Source organism: Neolamprologus brichardi, chromosome 3 (genome assembly GCF_056152115.1).
Source record: "Neolamprologus brichardi isolate AB-2024 chromosome 3, ASM5615211v1, whole genome shotgun sequence".
NCBI classification, from domain to species: Eukaryota; Metazoa; Chordata; class Actinopteri; order Cichliformes; family Cichlidae; genus Neolamprologus; species Neolamprologus brichardi.
In genome coordinates, this window is record NC_142106.1 from 35922964 (window position 1) to 35942536 (window position 19573).

A 19573-nucleotide genomic window follows, 5' to 3' on the forward strand; every position below is an offset into this window, starting at 1 on the left:
ATTAGTAGAAAACCTATCCTACCAACTGAGCCACATCAGAGCTTCCTTCCCAACGTTTATTTTTTGTATGCCAGTCTACTTTTGTAACACTTAAAGAAAGCAGGTGGAGGAAAGAATAGATCTTGGAGTCAAATGTCTTTCTTGCATATAACAAAAATTATAAACATACACGTGGACATGCATGACTTTGCAAGTCAGATTATCAGTGCAGCAATAGAAGCTGATATGATAAAGCAACCCACGCAACCAGAAGAAAAATGAACTAAATCACAGGTTCATGTTTTTGTATGTTGTGCAAATTGTAACTCCCTTGAAGCGCACAGCATCAAATTAACCAATGTAATGTTTCATTACATTGAAAGCCACAACTCACATGGCTAAAAATAAATAAATGTGTAATTATTTGTTACCCTGTAGCAAAGGGACAAAAAAGACAAACAGCAGGTAGTTTTTTAATCACATTTTATTATGTATGGTCATGAATAGAGAGAAAGAGCCAGTTACGCAGCTGTATACAGAATTCAATTGTAATTTTTCTTCTTACAAAAAAAAAAAAAAAAAAAAGAAAGAAAGAAAGAAAAACTTTTTTTTAAAAAAAAGAAGAAAAAAATAGCACTCAGCTTTACACGATCCTTAGAAAGTAAGCCATCTAAAAATTAACAACAATAACAACAATAATCATTAGCAGTCAACATAATAGTCTTACCACTGAAAGCAGAGGATGATTATTTAGTCTGAATTCTATTATACTCCTTGCAAAGGTCCAATGCAGAGTAGCAAGCTAAATTCTCCTTAACATGCTTTTAAATAAATTTTGCCACTTTAGTTTGTTTTTTCCTAGTGAAAGAGTTCTTTCCCTTTCATTTCTCAGCCTAAGCTCAACCTAACAAAACTGAACAAAAAAACATTTGCGTTCATTCTAAATAACACCCAATTTAAACCCTTTCTCCCTTAAACCCAGAGTAGCTATAGTAAAGGCCTATTTCTAGTATTATTTCATTAATCTCTCTCGTTGTTTTTAAGTAAAGTACGATCGGTTTTGACACTAGAACTTGAACTGGTCATGAGACCACTTAGTTACTGTTGAAAAGAAAAGCGGGAGACAAATACAATTCAGACTGCAGAGTAATAAAGACAGAATTGGATGCGAGAGGGGTAATGTATGGGTGGTGAAAGTGCATTTGACATATTCACTCTGGGAACTGTAGGCTGCTGAGCTGGATTTAATATTTAAATGAATGAATAGATGTGGAGGTCTCAGAAAGGTGGGTAGTGGTTGAAGTGGGATCAGATTTCCCTTTGGCTGTCCCCATACACACTCTCATCACTGTAGGCAATGTAGAGGAAAAAGTCCTCTTCATGATGCTCCTGATGGGAGGGGGGAAAAGAAAAAACAAGTTAGCGCAATATCAATAATGTAGGGAGAGGCTAAGGAGGAACAACCAAAGGCAACATGCTGGTTGAGCCATAATGTGAGAGCATGTGAGTGAGCAGGAAGCTTAACAGGACTCTTGCCTGGTACAACAATCCCATGGTAGCTGAGGTGGGTGGAATGACGTTGTTTACAAAGAAGAAGAGCGCGTCCTCAGCTCGCAAGTGGATTCTTTTCCGGATGAGGAAGTAAAACTGACCCACTGATGAAAGAGAGAATATTTAATAGTAGAAATTTAAGATGTGACATTACCACTCTAAAATAGAAGTCAACAACTTTTTATACTCCAAGGCAATGTTTACCCGTCAGGTCAGAGGGGACAAGGTACTTCTTCTTGTCCAGATCTCCTATTCTGGCTTTGGGTGCTTTCTCCACAATTACCTAAAGGTTAGAAAAACAAAAGAAAAAAAAAAACAAAAACAGGTGTACAACATGTTTTTATTACAAAGGCTGCAATATGGTGTTCGCTTCATTGTCTCAGAAAAGGGATCTGAGAGTGTACCAAACTGTCAGTCAAGCGAGGCCAGGCACATCAAACCCACACGAAGTGTTTAATATAACACAGATTATATTTCACAAAAGTATTTCAGTGTTAGAAAGAACCTGGTATATTTACACCCCGGCTATCAGATGTGCGGTTTAATTTTTGAACGCCTTCCCTACTAAACCTCTTTAAGTCTCTCTCCAGTCTGAAAATAGGACTGGTAAAATATCACTTGCCCACACGGTAAACACTGACTGCACAATTAATCAGCGTTTCCACCCCCCACCCCCTCTTTTTTTTTTTTTTTTTAATTATTAGCACCTGATGTGCATTTTTTGTCAGTACCATTTTATGATGGTGAATGATAGTTTTAATTCAAATGATCATACAAAACACGACATCTGTGAATGTTCTCTGGGTCTTTGGGAAGTTGTTACGGACTGTTTTCACCATTTAGTGACCAAATAAGTATTCAATTAATAGAGAAAATAAGCAGTGGTTAATTGACTACGATAGTTAATTGTTTGTTGTAGCCACAGAACAAGTTTACGGTAAATTACGATTGAAGGACTGTAAAACGAAAGCTTAAAAGTGATCACGATTGAAAGGGAAGTGAATTTCGTTATATTTTAAAGGAAAAACCCGAAATCCCCACATTAAATCAGCTGATAGTTGTGACACAGACGGCCTCGATAGGCCAGACTAACTGGGGAAAGCCTTTATGATTTATCTGCAAGAAGCTGGGCGACGTAAACAACCCCGTTTTGTTGACAGCATCTATTTTAAGGCGCTCTACTGCGTTTCGACATCCAGCTACAGACCACTACAAGAGTCTGTGCACACCTGCATGTCTTCACCGTAACCGCCGTCACAGTCATAACCACCATTATTTGGCCACCAATGATGATTCACGGAAGAATAACACAGAGATCACCTGCTGGCCTGCTCACAACGGCCGAAATTCCTACTTAACCTCTGCCGTTGTTAGCTACCATGTGTGGCGGTTACAACGTGGCAGTAAACAAACTAAGCAATATATTGTGGGTAAAATCTCACTACAATATCACATTTAGATTTTAAGATTAAATTAGTAATAAAAATAAAACAGTGAGCATAACGAAATTAGCCTGACAGCAAGGCAACCTAGCTAGCTGTCAAGGTGCTAACGTTAGCTACTTACTGGCACCCTGTCCGGATACTTCTTTCTTATTTTCTCGCCTTCGGACCGCCTCTTCTCAAAGGGATGCTCTTCTTTGTACTGAAACTTCATCTTTGAAAGAGATGACAGACAACAAGTCGGTCACTCCGCGGTGGTACGGGTTGCTTAAGAACTGACTCGAATCGCGGACACACAAACACAAACGATGCTAGCTAGCCTTAGCCTCGCCACAGCTGTTTTCCTAGTGCGATTGCAGCGGAGGGATACAATAACAACATGACGTAGAGGAAATGGGTAGTTCGCAGGGGCGTACCTCACCTTGTTTTAAACCCCATTAACGTCGACTATGTGATGATAATCGACGCGTATTCAAGAAGAAAATAATAATAATCTTGAAATAAACAGTATACGAAGAGCTTACTAATCAACGTTGCCTTTCTGTCTTTTTCTTTTCTTTTACGTGGAACTATTTTATTTTTTTTATCAGCCGCTGCGCATAAAGACGCGGGGCAGGGCACTGAGGAGGGATCTGTCCTTGTCATATGACCGAGGCCCAGCAGTTTGTGGTTAGGGAGGAGAAACTGAAAAACATGCGACATTTCATTGTGCTGGAGCTTTCGCTGATGTCCGGTGATAAACCCTGAACCAAACACGTTTATTCACATTTCTGCAGCATGTTGGATTATTTTATGTAAGCATAAGTTACTGCGTATTTAATGGTGAACACAGTGCCTACGAAGTTTCCTCTAATTACTCGGGGTTTACGACTCATTACACCATAACAGACGAAAGAAGCAAAAAATCAGGAGTTTTATCATTTACGCAAATTGTTGCTAAATGCTGGTTTTAGGATAACTTTATGTGTAACTCTGGGAATTTACTGGGTTATTTTATTCATAATTTATATTAAAAAAGTTTCATATTTTGTCATGAACACATTTGGTAAACAAACTGTGCCTCCAAAGCTGCCACTCATACATCCTGAAACACTCACCTGCCTATTGCGCATATGATCCACAGGTCTGTGAGTCACATCCATGTGACATCACTGTGGTTCAAAACCTCATGATCTCCTTTTGTGCACAGTGATGACACAGATTGCATAGATCTAAAAAGTACTGCACATATTTTTGTTAGAGAAACAACCTCTCCTGCTTCAGACCAGAACGTTGGCTGATAATTTTAGATAATATTGTCTCTTGTTTTCTTTATTTGTTATACATTTTTGGGGTTCTATTTTTCCCCTTTGTGTTCTAGATTTCAGTCTCATGGCTCTTTCACAGCAGGAACTTTAAAAATTAAAGTGTATACTCAGCTGATGTCAAACGCTGACTGATCTACATTATATATTATCATTATTATATTACATGATATTCTCTTCTTTTTTTTTTTGCCTCTCCCGTTCGGCACTGTAGCTATCAGAATTATGGTCTGAAGGCCAAGAAAAATGCCTAACGGATTTATTTTTCCAAGTGGATCACTATGGCTTTGCCATGGTCCACTTGATTGATCTTTATTATTGTTAATTATATTATTTTATAATGGGTTACCTGCTGGAAGAAAAAAAACAAGAAAACAAGCAAAAGCAGCCACCGGGAGTGAGCCAGTACATACTTGAGCGCCCAGCCTTGGATACCGTGAACCACCAAAGCACCGACGGCTGAGGGCATCAGCCACCGGCAGGGAGTGTGGTCGGGGGAGATAGACCCCCACACCTGGGGGGGCCTGAGATCTTCCCAGAGAGGTGGAGTCTAAGACCCGACCTGACACATATAGACAAACATGCATTCCCACCCTCATGCACACATATGCAAATACACAGCCCTCATCCAATGTGAAGACAAACAGAAATGAACACTGTACACACACTAACACCCTCCAGGTCCTATCACCCCCAGAGGGGCAATCTGCCCCAAGACTCAGGAGATGTTGCCCTTTGCTCTGGGGTGGAGACAAGCACACCGCCCCCGGTCTTGTAGCAGCAGGGAGGCCCTGCATCCCAGACCCCAACCAGACAGCCAACTCCTCCTCCCGGCCCCCCACCAAAATGGTGAACAGAGAACAGGGATGTGAGATTGATCAATGATAACATGATAGACTCTTCTTGGAGTGAGCTCGCAAAGAAATCTGCTCAATTTGTAAGGTGGATGAAAGCGAGGCAGGTTTAAAGGGGCATCTGTTTCAGTTTTCCTAATTTTCTATCACATATACACTCGTCACTTTATTAGCTGTCTCAATTCTCAGTGGCACAGATTCAACAAGTTGTTGGAAAAATTCCTTAAAGATTTTGGGCCACGTTGACGTGATCACACAGCATTACAGTTGCTGCAGATTTGCTCATCCATGATGTGAAGCGTGCTTATTGGACTGCGATACGGTTTCTTGAAGATAACTTTGCTTTAGTTTAATGACCTCCACGGTCATTAAACTAAAGCAAAGTTATCTTCAAGAAACCACTTTGATATCATTTGAAGTTTGTGACATGGTGTGTTATCCTGCTGGAAGCAGCCATCAGAAGATGCGTGCACTACTCAAAAGAGATGGACGTGCTCAGCAACAATCATCAGGTAGGCTGTGGTGTTTAAATGATGCTCACATGATACTAAGGGGCCCAAAGTGAACCAAGATAATATTTTCCACAGCATCACACCACCACTAGCAGTCTCAACTGTTAATATAAGGAAGAATGGAACCATGTTTTCATGCGGATGCCAGGGTCAAATTCTGGGTCTACCATCTGTATGCTGCAGCAGAAATTTATCAGAACAGGCAACATTTATTTTTGTGAGCCTGTGCAAACTGTAGTCCGTTTCCTGACCTTAGCTGACAGGAATGGAACCCGCTGCTGTAACCCATCTGCTTAAAGGGTCAAAATCACTTATATCGCCTTTCTCCCACCTGCCTGTTTGCCCCCGTTTAGCAGGGGCAGCTAATCAGAAGACTTTTGGCTTATAAGGAAGGTGGAAGGAAGCTTAAACTACTTGTTTGAGAGGATAAACTGAGGAGTATAAGAGCGTAATAGGTTTCCTTTAATAAGGTGGCTGGAAGGAAGCTGTGGTGTAAGAAATGGCAAAAACATATTTACCTCTTTCTGCGTTTCAGCCTTTAAATCATCAGTGAGAGGCAGGTGTTAGCAAACCAAAGCATATACTGTATCAGCCTTATACCGTGATTAGAAATCACATTCTGAAGTCTTCAGCTTGGGACAAAAAACATTCACACATCACACGCACAGCTATGGCTGGCTAGCAGATGTACAACCAAATCAGGTCTTATAATAGTGGACTATTGCACTGCATGCTTGATACACTAACAGTAAGAAAAACGTCGATACTTTTCACTGACAGTCATTCATTTGCAAAACAGTCACAAAACAGTACAAAACACTACCTGCTGATTAAGATTATGCAACATGATTGAGATGGTCAGCAGTTCTCCCAAACGGACTTCATGTGAGGATGTTTTATCATCAAGTAGAGATGCGTATAAAAATAGAAACTAGAAAACTAATTTGCATACTTTGTCTTAAAATTACACTTTTCTTCACAATTAAAACAAATAAACGTACACATAAAAACTTAGAAGCGATTATGGCCTGCAGCAGTGCTTAAACGCACAGCTTACATGAACAAGAACAGCTTCTGTTTTTTGTCTCAAGTTCAAGCTGTAGATAAAATAAACAACAAAGATGGGACAGAAACCCATTGTCTAGAGCTTTGGGGACAAAGGTTATTCCAGTCTGAAAAAGCCTTTACCAAAACAAAGTTAGTCTGAGATCAATGCAGTTCCCCGTTACACCACATGGTGGCAGCAGATGATTAACCAAAGTGTTCCTCTCACAGAAATGGAACTCCAGTGAAGTTAGAGCTGCAAAATGTTAGGGCTCAAACATGAAGGGTGTTACTCGCAGTAAAAGAAAACAAGCTGAATTGTAACTGGTCGATACTGACAAGTGTTTTATTAGTAACACAGACCTGGAGACAGAGCCAATAAGAAGCCGCTGTGAGCCTTGACAAGACTGACATTGTTCAGAAGGCATTTAAAGATGGAGCGTCTAATAGTTGAACCCATACAATAAAAAGGGGAATGAGTAAAAAAAATAAAAAAAATAAAATAAATGCAAAGGGGTGGGAAGGCTGCAAGTTTGAATCAACTAACAAACAAACTGCAAAAAAACAAAAACAAAAAACAAACAAAAAAAACAAAAAACAGGAGATTAAGTGCAATTCTTATTAAATGAAACCAGGATGGCATCAAATAGTATGTTTGTTTGTTTTTTTTAAATGAGGCAAAGAAATTGTTGTGGTATTCAGAAGTCATATTAGCAGATATCATGGTAACAGAGAAACAATCAGATATGGAAAGGCGGAACGGCAGTCCATGTATCATTACAAGCCATTCTTTTCTTTTTTTTTTCCTCACAACTTTAAAGTGTTTATCAGAGTCCCATGAAGAAGTTTGGGGGAAACAGTTGTTGGTTATGGCTGAGAGAAAAAGAAAAAAAAAAAAACAAAGAAAAGAAAAGAAACTTAGACTTCTTGGCTATTTGTCCAGAAAAAAAAAATGCCTGTGGGTGGTATGTTGCAAGCAAGGGTCCATCAGTTACATCATTTAAATTGATCAAATCTTGCTGGGGGAGAAAAAAATAAAAAGTACCTTGGGAATTGATGACTCACCGCTTGGGGTATGATGGTGATCTAAAAAAAAAAAAAAAAAGGGGGTAGTTTTCTATTTTCCCCGACTCAGTTGCTCCAAGAGGTTAAGACAGTAAACTGATGAGTTTGCTGAAGTGCAGTATGTTGTGATGACGAAGAGAGAGAGAGAGAAAAAAAAAGAGTCTTTGCTGCATCGCCGATCCTCCTCGATCTCCCAACTTTATCTTCAAATTTTTTTAAAAAGGACTAATGAACTCAGCAAGCGTACTCCGACTCCATACACACACAGTCAGTATCAGGAGCAATAAGGCAGAGAGGCTCCTCTTTGTTTTGGAGAAGAAAAAAAAAAGTACAAATAAAGAAAAAAAACCAACAACAACGGAAAAAAAAAAAAAAAAAAAAAAAAAAAAAAAAAAAAAAAAAAGCTGGCTCCCCCTCCCTCCCCAGTAGTTCGTGGGTTCTGTTGATCCCATACTGTTCATCCTGTGTGAGGTGGTCACCTCAGGAGGGGCTCGGAGAGGGCTGGTGGGTCGTCTACGTGGGAATGGAGGGCAGGGTGGAAGCCAGCAGAGAGAAGAGGCTGGTCAACAAGCCCGATCCCTCTCAATTCAGCCAATCACCAGAGCCGGTGCTGGTGGAGGTTTCGACTGAGGACGGAGCGGACATCAGCAGTGAACCTATGACAAACAGGAGGACATTTCAGTGTAGTTGCTGCCATCGTAGCAGGGAAACCAATGCATGTTTAACACTGTGAGGACAAAAAAAGCTCATTTATTTATTTGAGTAAGATCAAAAGATCAGCCATGTTCACGCTGGCAAGTATTCAGAGTATTCCCACTGCTTCAATGCAACACATTAGCTCTCCTTTTCAAGAATTCAGTTATTTATTTACATTTCAGTTATTCACTTGTAAATCTTAAATTCTCCTGTTCCCTTGATGTGACCAGAGAGAAGAATGCCACACAAATTCACAATTTTTCTGTCTCCTTACATCCAGTCCTATACTTCTGTCAGCGTGTATGCTAAGTCAGGGAACGTGACGGCAAAGGTGACTGCTTTTATTCTGTGTAAGTATTCTTTGTGCAGCGGTAAAACAGGAGCAAAACCTCTGAAACTACAGCCAGTGACTTTTTGGTTCAGTCAATGATGCCAGCCAAAAGGAAACTGATGAGCTTGCTGCTGGTGTGTTTTGAGGAAGAGATGCTACCAATATTACACGCTGTGCAGAGGTAATGCCAGTGCACTAGAGAGGTAAACATGCAGAAGCTTACACACCTCATGGTCATATACCCAACAAATACAAGCTAACTGCAAACCAGTCTTTCCTTTTCTCAGTAGATTACTTTTTCATATCAGTAATTATGTAATGTAACAAGTTACTTTTAACAGTAGCTTAATCCAACAATGGATAAATCAACCTGGTGTTAAAAATAACGCCTGACATACACATCTGAAAATCAAAGATAAACACTCAGCATCTCCTTTGTTTACCTCATACATTACACACTGTGCAGGTTTGCTGTTAATTCAATTCAATTTTACTTATATAGCGCCAAATCACAACAACAGTCGCCTCAAGGCACTTTATATGTTAGCCTTAGCTTTTTGTAGGGAACTTCATCCAGATGCTTGTCACTCTTCTGAATGAATTCACATGAGAGTTCTTGTCTCACACTGTGAATAAAAACAGCTCTTTAAAGCGACTGAACTAAGAGGAACTGCAGACAAAATGCGTGAAACATTTTTTTGTTGCTGAAACATGACGGGCGACTTATAAAGAGAAACCAAGTAAAACCACCAAAATAAAGAGATGATACTTTGAGTCCTTGTGGTCATATGAGGATTTAGTCTGGTGTTAACACACTGACAGCTTGTGAGCTTTTTGCTTTACATGTCTTAAACAACTCGTTTAGAATGAGGAAGTATGCAAATAACCTTACAACAAAGTAAGCCATGCAAGCCAGTGTCTGCGTTATCCCTTTGCTTTCATGCAAGTTTTATTATGCATTTTACCTTAGTGCATCCAGCATAGGCAGCAAGTTAAGAAGTGCTGTGTCACTAGGGTCGCTGAACCAGGACTTGATGGGTATTGCATTGTCTGGAAGGCAGAAAACAGCCAGTCAGTTGTGTCAGAAAAATGGACATGGTAGTGATTTTGTGCTGCTCTTCTAAAGAAGCCACAGAGTGTTCAAGGAGCTTCGCACTTAATGTACTGCAACAGCATTTTACAACACAGGCCCTGAAGTGAAAACACCGTCGGTTATGTCCTTGTCACAAAGTTCAATTCTACCAAGACAAAGATTTGATTTAATTGATCTGTTAAACATGACCGAAAACAAGCAGCCAAATATATGACTCAACTCGTTAGCAGGTATCATACCATTTCTCATTTATGTGTGTGTACTTACAGTGAGGGGAAAAAAAATCAAGTAATCCAGTGACCTTATGTATAATTAATACGTGTGAACCAAAAGCTTCAAACTACTCAAATGCTCCACTTCTGACAGTCAGTGAGAGGAACTATAACTAATATGGTTGTGTTAGGTCCACAGCTCTAGCTGTGAGCACAACAGCCACAATCTTCTGCTGTTCACATGCAAAGGTGCTCTATGTGACCAAAATAACGTAGCTTCAAAGCATCCAAATAGAAAAACTTACACCTATACTCTAAACCATTTCTTTCTTTTTTGAGCTTGACAGGTCTAAGACATACAAAACAAAGGCAGAAATTGGTGTTCTGCTCCATGTCTTTATATCATCAGTACAAACTAACTTAACTATCTATCTCAGTAGCATTAATAAAGCTTTGATCCAGGAATCAGCAGGACCCTTTGTTATACTTCTGTTTGACACTTTCTGCTCTGAAAACATGCATTAGATTTGTTCCCATCAGTCGCAACTGGAAGGTCAGGATGCTATTCACCTATTGCCCTGTAAATACATTAAACAACTTCTAATTAAACTTTATATGGACACAACTACTGTGATGTCACTCGTGGTTTGTGAGATCTTGTTTTGAAGCCCATTTACACTTTGAAATCTTACCTGGATGGCTTCGATAAGCACCAGGCGAGTTGTCCAGGATAACAATACTAGAAAGGTCATCGTGTACTACAGACAAGTCTTTAATATAACTACCTAGATCCAATGTACAGTGCTGGGAAAAGAAAGAAAAAAATTTAAATATAATCATCTACACCAACAAAAGTCAGAGTGAAAGCAGAAACTCGATCAATATTAGGTTTAACACGGGCTGTCAGAAGACAGCGTAGAGCAGTACCTGTCTGTAGTATCTTCGTTTCAGAATGTTCCTGTTGTTATCCAGTTTGTCTGCCACTGCCGAGCCATAGATCTCCATACTGGCTGTGAAAACCACTAGCTCATACCACTGGCTCACCTATATACACAAGAACATAACAGTCTATGTTCACAAATTACCATCAGTGTTCAGCAAGTCACAAAGGGTCAATACAAAAAAATAATACACTTTTATGAGTGTGAGAGTGCAGTACAATGGAGATTAATGACAAGGATGACAGGCAGGATTTAAAGGAGTGACGATGTTTGTGATTTACTGCTTGTTACCATCGCCACACACACATACACACTCGCACTTGCACACAGTTGTTTGAATAACACTCACCACTTCTAAAAAGAAGTCAACATGTGGCCTTTTATGTACGAAGAACCTGACTGGGTGCTTATCAATGACGACCTGTAAGGAAAGGGGAAACGGGTGGAACCAGCTCATTTAGGCAGAAATGGTATTTAAACTGGGAGTAACTCATGCTCATATATGGTTGGCCGCCCGTACTTTGAGGATGAAGTCCGGCGGTGTGCCAGGTCTCACTGTGGGCCTCAGGACGCCGTCATGATGAGAGTGGATCAGGGTCTCATCTAGGTCCAGAACCAGAATCTTCCTCTTTACTGCATCTGCATTCATTTAATAACATCATGCTTCATTTAGCACATCTACACAAACAAAATTATTAAAAGAAATTAGGCTACGTGAAAAATCATGCACTTCGGTTAACTTTTGTACAACATGTCGGTGTCAACAAGCAGGTTTCTCTTTTACTTCTAACATGTCAAATAGGGCTGCCACGATTAGCCGACTATCAAAATTGTCGACGACTAATTTAATAGTTGACGCGTCGTTTGAAGCTTTGTAAGATCCCAAAAGACGCAGGAATAAGTAGTAGGATTTAAGAGTGTAATAACAGACTGAAACAGAAGATGGCAGCACTGCATGTACAAGGATGCCAGCTGCCGTTAAACCCCGAAGAAGAAGCTGTGTCCCAGAATTCATAGCTCAGTTTCCAACAATGGCGGCAGCTAGTTAGTTTTAATATTACTCTTATTATTCTTTCTGGGTCACAAAATAAATGTTTAACATATTTTCAGGTGAGAATGTAGCTGTGTAAACCTCAAATATCTGCTCAGTTTATCAAGACACCACATATTTTCAAAAGCGCTCCGACGTTTTCGGAGACGTCTGTTACCCACTAGCTCGATAGCTAGCCGGGGGCAAGGCTCACTAGAGCCGGTAAGAACACCGGACTCCCGGCAAATCGTTTTCAAACCCACCACCGTCTTTCGCTACTCAGGTTAAATATATACAAGTTACTTAGATAACTTAAAAATGTTATTGTTTGGCTTTTTTCAGTATTTTATTTGTTCCTAAGTAAATCGGTTTGGCTGAGATTAAAGTTATAGTTTTTACACAGCTGAATAAACGTCAAGCAGACAACTGATTATCAGAAGTGTGAGATGCTCGAGAATATACTCTGGTGTCCTGTTATATTTTAGATAGCAAGGAGCAGACGGCTGAGTTTATTAAACTCCACTGAGACAATCTGCAAAATTCATTAAAAGTTTAATAAACTATCATCTTGTCTTTATTTTTAGTTAGCACATACCTTAAACACTTAAAGCTGTAAGCTAATGATAGTTATATAAGAGCAGATGCTGCTGGTGCAATAAGCTGTATGTTTTACGTCTAATGGAAGCATGATCTGATTAGTCGACTAATCAGTGACTAGTCGACTATCAAAATAATCATTTGTGGCAGCCCTAATATCAAACAAGGAACTGCTTATTTTAAGTCTTGACCCAAAAAAGGCAAGCCATTTTATTTTTTTCAGAGCATTTAGACAGCACAGCGAAAGGACAAACTTTTACAAAGTCATCATCAGTTTTGGTGTTGTTAACTTCCTTAGTCTTTTTTCAGTTTTAATTTTTAGAACAGAGTGTACCACCATGTGTAAAGATCTCTTTATTATTATTTACTGACTCCAATACTCTGATTGATGCACTTAAATGGTATGCAAATAAACAAAAGGAAACCCATTATGTGAGTTTCCTCTATGCCTGGTGAGGATATAATGTACTCCACTTTAATTCAAAGTCAACAAGAAATGATGGGCTGAGCAAGAATTGTTTATGATTAGGTTTATGAAAAGTATCTTATAACAATATTATAACACATCCTCTTTTATAATTAATAGTGGAAATTAAAGCCCTGAGACCCAGGTGCCTTCATTTTTTCCCCTCATCTCTTTGCAATCCCTGACTTGATGAGTTTCCTAATGTGTTTTCAGCCAATTCCAGTTACTTTTTCAGTAGACTCATTTATTCCCCCAAAGGCACTCCAGCTGATTCCAGTTAAGCGCTTCGAGGACTCTGGGTAACCGTTTTAACCTTTGAAGCTGACCTTATTCGAATGCACAGATTTGGCAACCACACTGCCGCTTTACTTCTAGCAGAAATACCCACCATCTGCAGCTAAGTTAATGTACACTTATTCACTAGAGACTGGACCTGGATGTGCTGGTGACGTCAGCGGAATGAGTGAGAGGCAAGTAAAGTAGACTGAAATACAATCCTTCCTCTAAGTCAAGAGTGTGCTGTTGAATGAGCTCTCAGCTGACAGAAGGGAAGTTCATTCAGAGCTCACAAACCAAACCAGTCAGTGCCTGAGCAAGTGGTGTGGCCCAGCCTGTAACATTTACATATCCTATCCTTTAATTCAAAGCAGAAAGCCAGTTTTTTTTTGTTTTGTTTTTTTAATCAAAGATAACATTGCATTATGTGGATGCTCACACGTTGATACTGTTATAATTGTTAAGTTTGTCGGTTGGTGTTGGTATATACAGCTAGTGTGCATCTACACATTAGGCATTCACAACTTTAGCACTGCTGTCACACATCTTGAGGATATCTCTGGTCTATATACTAATCCTTAATCACTAAAGACTGTGTGCAATGCAGTTTATAACGTCAAAGACTATTTGCATTATGCAGTGTTGACATTGCTGCTAACACCAGTTATCTCACTCATGACTGTATCAGTACGCTTCACTGGAAAATATTCAGTCGACATTTACAGCTCTGCAAAAAACGAACATTTGTTTTATGTTTACAATTGTTCTTTTTTTACTTTAAAAACCAAATAAAGTCATCTAATTGAAATGCTGCAGTGCCAATATACAGCCAAATAACTTTTGTGCAAAACCACACTCTGTTGTTAAGCTATTAGTTGGTTAAACAGAGCAAAACAACAGACCTATGCAGCAAAACAGGTTTATGAAACAATTGACAAAAACAATTGACAAAAAGAATACAGCTGTGCACGAACCCATTTAATGCAACTTAATATTTGTATCTATCAAAGAAGGTCATGGAAAAAAAACGTATCTAAAAGCTAGTGTGATTTTCCTTATGTGGAGAAGCCAGTCAGTTTGACATAGTGGCCATTTAGTCTTTACTTTAAGGTGAACATGAGGGGGATAGTTTCCAAACTGTGCATCTGTTCCAGAAAAAGTCCCAGTCAGCACAATCACTTCTTACTTGACAAACTTGTTTATCACCTTCTTCTTCTGTCCACATTACAAAGATGCTTTTATGGTTCCTTCATTTTGTGGCCAACACACTGATGTGCCTTAGCGAAAGCATCTTTAAGACTTAGCAAGATAAGCTTTTATACAGAGAAATACCATGAAAACAACAGTGTACTCACTGAGCCTGTTTCTGGAGATGGGGGACAGGGGCAAAGTGTCGTATCGCACCGTCTGATACTGGATTATCTGCAAATGAACACAGGGAATCAAAAAGCAAATTCTCAATAGAAGGAGCACATACTGTAACATGCACTAAACACTTAAACGATGACTTAAATATACCACGACCAGAGCTTAAACTGTGATATATTTGACAATACCATACATACCAAGTACACAGAAGCCTCAAACCCCTATTTACAATCGCTCTGACCTCAAAGAACTTTTCATGTGATTTTACAGAAGAGGAAATGTTTCATCTTTTAGGAATCTTTCAGGGTATAACAGTAAAAACGGAAAACTAATTGTGCTTTGGGTTGATAAGAGATATTACCAGGATCTGAAATTTTTATTTTTCAGCTCCTTAAGATAAAGCATTCTAAGGAAACCAGATAAAGTAAGGGGACAGAGGAGGGCACCACACTGAAATAATGAAGTGGCTTGCGTCCAACCCATAGTGCTTCCTCTGCTGCGATCCAAATGACTACAGCGAGGATCCTTCCCAGTGCCGCTCTTGCCCAGGGGCTCTGCACTTTTCTTCACAGGGCTATTTTTATCCCCCCCAGCTGTCGGTGGGTGTCAGCGTTGCATGGGGCACACACAGAAAGGGAGACTCACAGGGTGACTTTGACTGAGCTGCTTGGTACCTGCCTTGGACAGGACCTCCCTCTATGCCCCCCCCACCCCCCCCGCTTGCCTGGCAGGGCAAGCCTGGGAGAAGCCTACTGTTGGAAGCAGCTGCTGGGTACCACGGGGGAAATCTCACCCCCGACTAAGCTCTCTGTATCTTTAAAAACGTCCATCTGAAAACCTGGCACGCACACGTCCTGTGCCTCCAAACTAAGGCAACAATAAACAATAAAATGTGGTCTATTTTTATTAGTTTTTCCTGCCCATCATCTAAAAAAAACTATTAAATTTTACATCAACATGTGCAGGGCTTTTTCCTGGTTTAAAACTGGTCTATGGGGGGGGGGGGGGGGGGGGGGGGGGGGGGGGGTGACTGTACACCCAGACAAAAGTGCCCTGCATAGATATATCTTAATTGACAGATGTCTGCCTATTGTCTCATTATTTCTAACCATTCGACAAACAAAATTCTTTTTGTTACTAAATTAAACTCTTATTCAACAAAGATTACTTCACAGTCCTGATGTTTCCCCTTAGGGATGAATCAAAACCTCGTGGTGGGTGCCCAAATCTTTCAAACGCAGGAAAAACCCTCATGTAGCAGCGGGCCTCTGCTTGCGTGTTCCTTTAACCAGAACACTCGGACATAACTAATGACTAGAAATGGACGATGGCAGCAACTAACATTTTTTCCCCTTAATTAATTTGTAAAACAATTTAATTAATTGGTTCATGTTTGTTTCAGAGCTGAAGACAACATATTCAGGCTGCTTGTTTTGGATTAATAAAGACATTAATTTAACCATTAGATCTGCAGAAAGAAGATACAGCGGATGATTTGGAGCAACACTGCTTTAAAAAAAAAGTATATTATCCATTAACTAGTTATGAAAACCATTGAAGATTTATTCTTAATCAGCTAATCAGTAAGTACAAATATCAGCTATGTAAGCTGGTAGTTATTTTTTTGCTTAGCCAATTGTTGCATGCAGAATGATAAACAACGATTATGTAACAGTGATGTGGGTAAGATTAATAACCAACCACCTCGTCATTTGTTGACATGGGATAGCGTGCCTGGGATTATGACCGGTTCCTAAAATACATAATCCAATTAATCTTATCTTCGTTTAGATCTACGTATTGTGGATAAACAAGAGGTTATTATTAAGTGTAGAAAACTGGTTATCCCTGTTGTGAGAATATATATACACACACACTTCCCTCTAAACAGCCCCAACCCCGCCATATCAGCATAATAGATGCCCTGCACTTGGATCATCATGACAAATTTCCAGTGCATCACAGACCATGCACAAGAGAGCTAAACTGCGAGTGAGAACAAGAGAAACAGAGGCAGCGAGAGGGAGAACAGTGCACTCTCTGTGCTGACTTAATCCCTCTCACTTCAGCCACAACATGGACTAAACTATTCACACTCAGGGCCTGAGGTGTTACTGCCACACAATCAACTACAGACAAACCTCTAAACAGCAAGATGATTATAACACACGGGGCAGTCCTCCAAGCTTTGTTGGTTTGATATGGCGCTCGAGCCGAAGTCCACTCATGTTACACCACATATGCACATCTATTAACGACACCACGACACCTGCGCATATGTCTAAGTTACAAACAGGTGGCTTATGTCACCTTAAATGCCATGTTTATTGTGGAGGCATTTCTGAGCGATTGAAGGTGACCTGCACGCTTAATGCACTTTAAATTTAGGGTTTGGATGTAGCAGTTTTCACTGAGCACTGCAGCCGGATAAAGCAGTCCTGCAATTAAAAACAAACAAACAACAAAAAAAAACGACACACAGTTTTGATGTTTGACCAATCATTCATAAATGAATCTGCAACAGTTTTGATAACTAATCATGCAATACATGTGCAAGGGGGAGGGGGGGAAGCTAATTATCGCAAGGTTTTAGATTTAGAAACATTTTGACATTTCTTTTTTTTTAAATTTAACTAGCCTTTTAGGTTTTAGACCATTTAAAGACTTGTGACCATAACCTAAAGAGATTTGACAAGTACCAATTTAAAGAAAATTTAATGAGATAATTAAATTTAAAATGAGATAATTAGTGGAACTTTTAAATAATTAAGTAAAGCAGTCATGAGGATATTTTGGCGCACTTGACTCATTGACTCATCATTTGCGGGAATGTGTCTGATGCTTTACAATAAAGGTTCAATTTACTGTTTTAACTAAAAGAAAACTTAGTTGTGTAAAAAATAGTTGTTATGAATAATTAAGCAATACTTTTTGATAACTAACTGGGAGGTTGAGGCTTCTGACATGTAAAAAACTGTCATAATATTATGACATCTCAGGTGGAGAGCGCCAGTAATTTGGCTCTCTGAAAACCAACCAAGCTTTTCATCAGGTGGGTTTCATTTAAAACTAAAACATTCAGACACACTGGAGTCATAGCAAAGTAAAGACTTGCACGGAAAAGTGTCACACATTATTCAAAGCCCCTCTCACCGTTCGTAGGTGCTTCCTGAGGATGTACATGATGAAGCCCCATATTCTGGACGTAACGCCGAGAAAAGTGCGGATGCCAAGTAAACACTGCCGGGTCTTCAGCATGTTAATAACTAGGCAACGCGGTTTTCACCCAAGTTGCTGGGAAGGGGTAATTACTGAAAGGACTTGCTTACCACAGAGTCAAAATTCTGGTGTTTAGCCACAGCCGCCAAACTAGCAACTCTTAATTATTGGAGAGGCCAAGCAAACGTGTGAGTACCTCGCTCTGCACAATTGCGGCACAATTAGCATCAAACAGGGTAACTTCTCATTGTAACGGTGACAAGCAAACGATGAGGTGGTCGAAGAAAAAGCCGGAGAACGACGACTGCTGCTGTGTGGACCTTAGCACGCAGCTCGTTGACAAGCTAGCTCAGGAGCTAGCCGTATGTATACCAACTACCGTTAGCTCGTAGCCACCGAGCTACCGCTAGCTCGACAGGGTGACCACCTTGAACCTTGGAGAAAAATAGACCACAAAAAAGCTGTGGGGTCCTTCCTTGACAGGCACCACTTCAACGCGACTTGAGTCTGTGCGGCTTCCGAATGGAGACAGTGTTGCAAAAGTTCCCCAAAGTCTAACCGGGCCGGTTAAAATCAGTTTGTAGTCCAGTGGAAATCCGGAATGAAACTGCGAGCCGCCATCGCCGCCTTGCCGTCACTTCCGCGACCAGCTCGGTTGCGCGCAGCACGTCCACGTGGAAAGAAAACAAACCGACGAGGACGAGCATGTCAACTAAAACCTTCAAATTAACAACTTTTAGTTTGCTCTTTAGCTCTTCAGCTGTACTCTTACATAAATACGTATGTGGAGTTTTACGTAAACATAACTCTTGGTGAGAAAGCCGTGTGACTTGGTGGTAATGGACGGGCCTGTATATTTTTAAGAGGAAATGTAATGATTTATTGGAGCATTGTGTAGCTTGTATAACGACAATATCAAACCAAACTGAAATGAATATGTGACTGTATTTGACAGCTGTCAGTAAATCACGGACTTGGTAATTGTAAATCAATGCTAAAAAGTTGCTTGAATCAAATTTCTGTAAACTATCAGACTATTAAATCTGACACTGCAATTGGCATCGGTGTTTATGTCGAACTGTTGCTCAAAACTAATTATTTAGTGCCATCAGACCTACCTGCTGACATCATCTATAAATCAGTATACATTTTCAACTTCTTTGGACTTCTCCCTATAGAGGTCACCGCAGTGGATCAACTCACCCCCTCCCTAGCTCTGTTGCAGCAGCCCTCTGCACATCCTCCTCTGTGACATCCATGAACTTCCTCTGTGGCCTTCCTCTTTCCCTCCTGCCAGGCAGCTCCAACTTCAAAATCCTTTATCCAATGTATCAACTATCCTTCCTCTGTACATGTCCAAACCATATCAGCCTTCGTTTCCAAACTGCTCAGCCTGAGCTGTTCCTCTGATGTACTAATTTCTAGTCCTGTCCATTGTGGCCACTCCTAATAATAATCTTAATATCTTCAGCTCTGCCACCACCTGTCTTTTTGTCACTGCCACTGTCTGCAAACCATACACTGTGGCAGGTCTGAGTACCAGCTTGTAAACCTTCCCTTTCACAAATCATATTTTAAACATATATTGATTAT

General features: G+C 40.1%; 2 protein-coding genes across 2 annotated transcripts; both read right to left on the reverse strand.

The window, feature by feature from the left end:
- Positions 1 to 445: 445 nt before the first annotated feature.
- On the reverse strand, positions 446 to 3337 carry gabarapa (GABA(A) receptor-associated protein a). The gene is made up of 4 exons (XM_006807705.3): positions 3097 to 3337; positions 1735 to 1813; positions 1516 to 1634; positions 446 to 1368 (listed from the first exon to the last, which is right to left on the reverse strand). Exons 1-4 carry the CDS (start codon positions 3184 to 3186, stop codon positions 1288 to 1290), a joined length of 369 nt encoding a protein of 122 aa, XP_006807768.1. The 5' UTR covers positions 3187 to 3337; the 3' UTR covers positions 446 to 1287.
- A 3397-nt stretch (positions 3338 to 6734) lies between these two features.
- On the reverse strand, positions 6735 to 18612 carry ctdnep1a (CTD nuclear envelope phosphatase 1a). The gene is made up of 8 exons (XM_006807706.3): positions 17915 to 18612; positions 14749 to 14815; positions 11545 to 11663; positions 11374 to 11445; positions 11011 to 11127; positions 10776 to 10887; positions 9744 to 9828; positions 6735 to 8407 (listed from the first exon to the last, which is right to left on the reverse strand). Exons 1-8 carry the CDS (start codon positions 18017 to 18019, stop codon positions 8347 to 8349), a joined length of 738 nt encoding a protein of 245 aa, XP_006807769.1. The 5' UTR covers positions 18020 to 18612; the 3' UTR covers positions 6735 to 8346.
- Between the last annotated feature and the right edge of the window lie 961 nt (positions 18613 to 19573).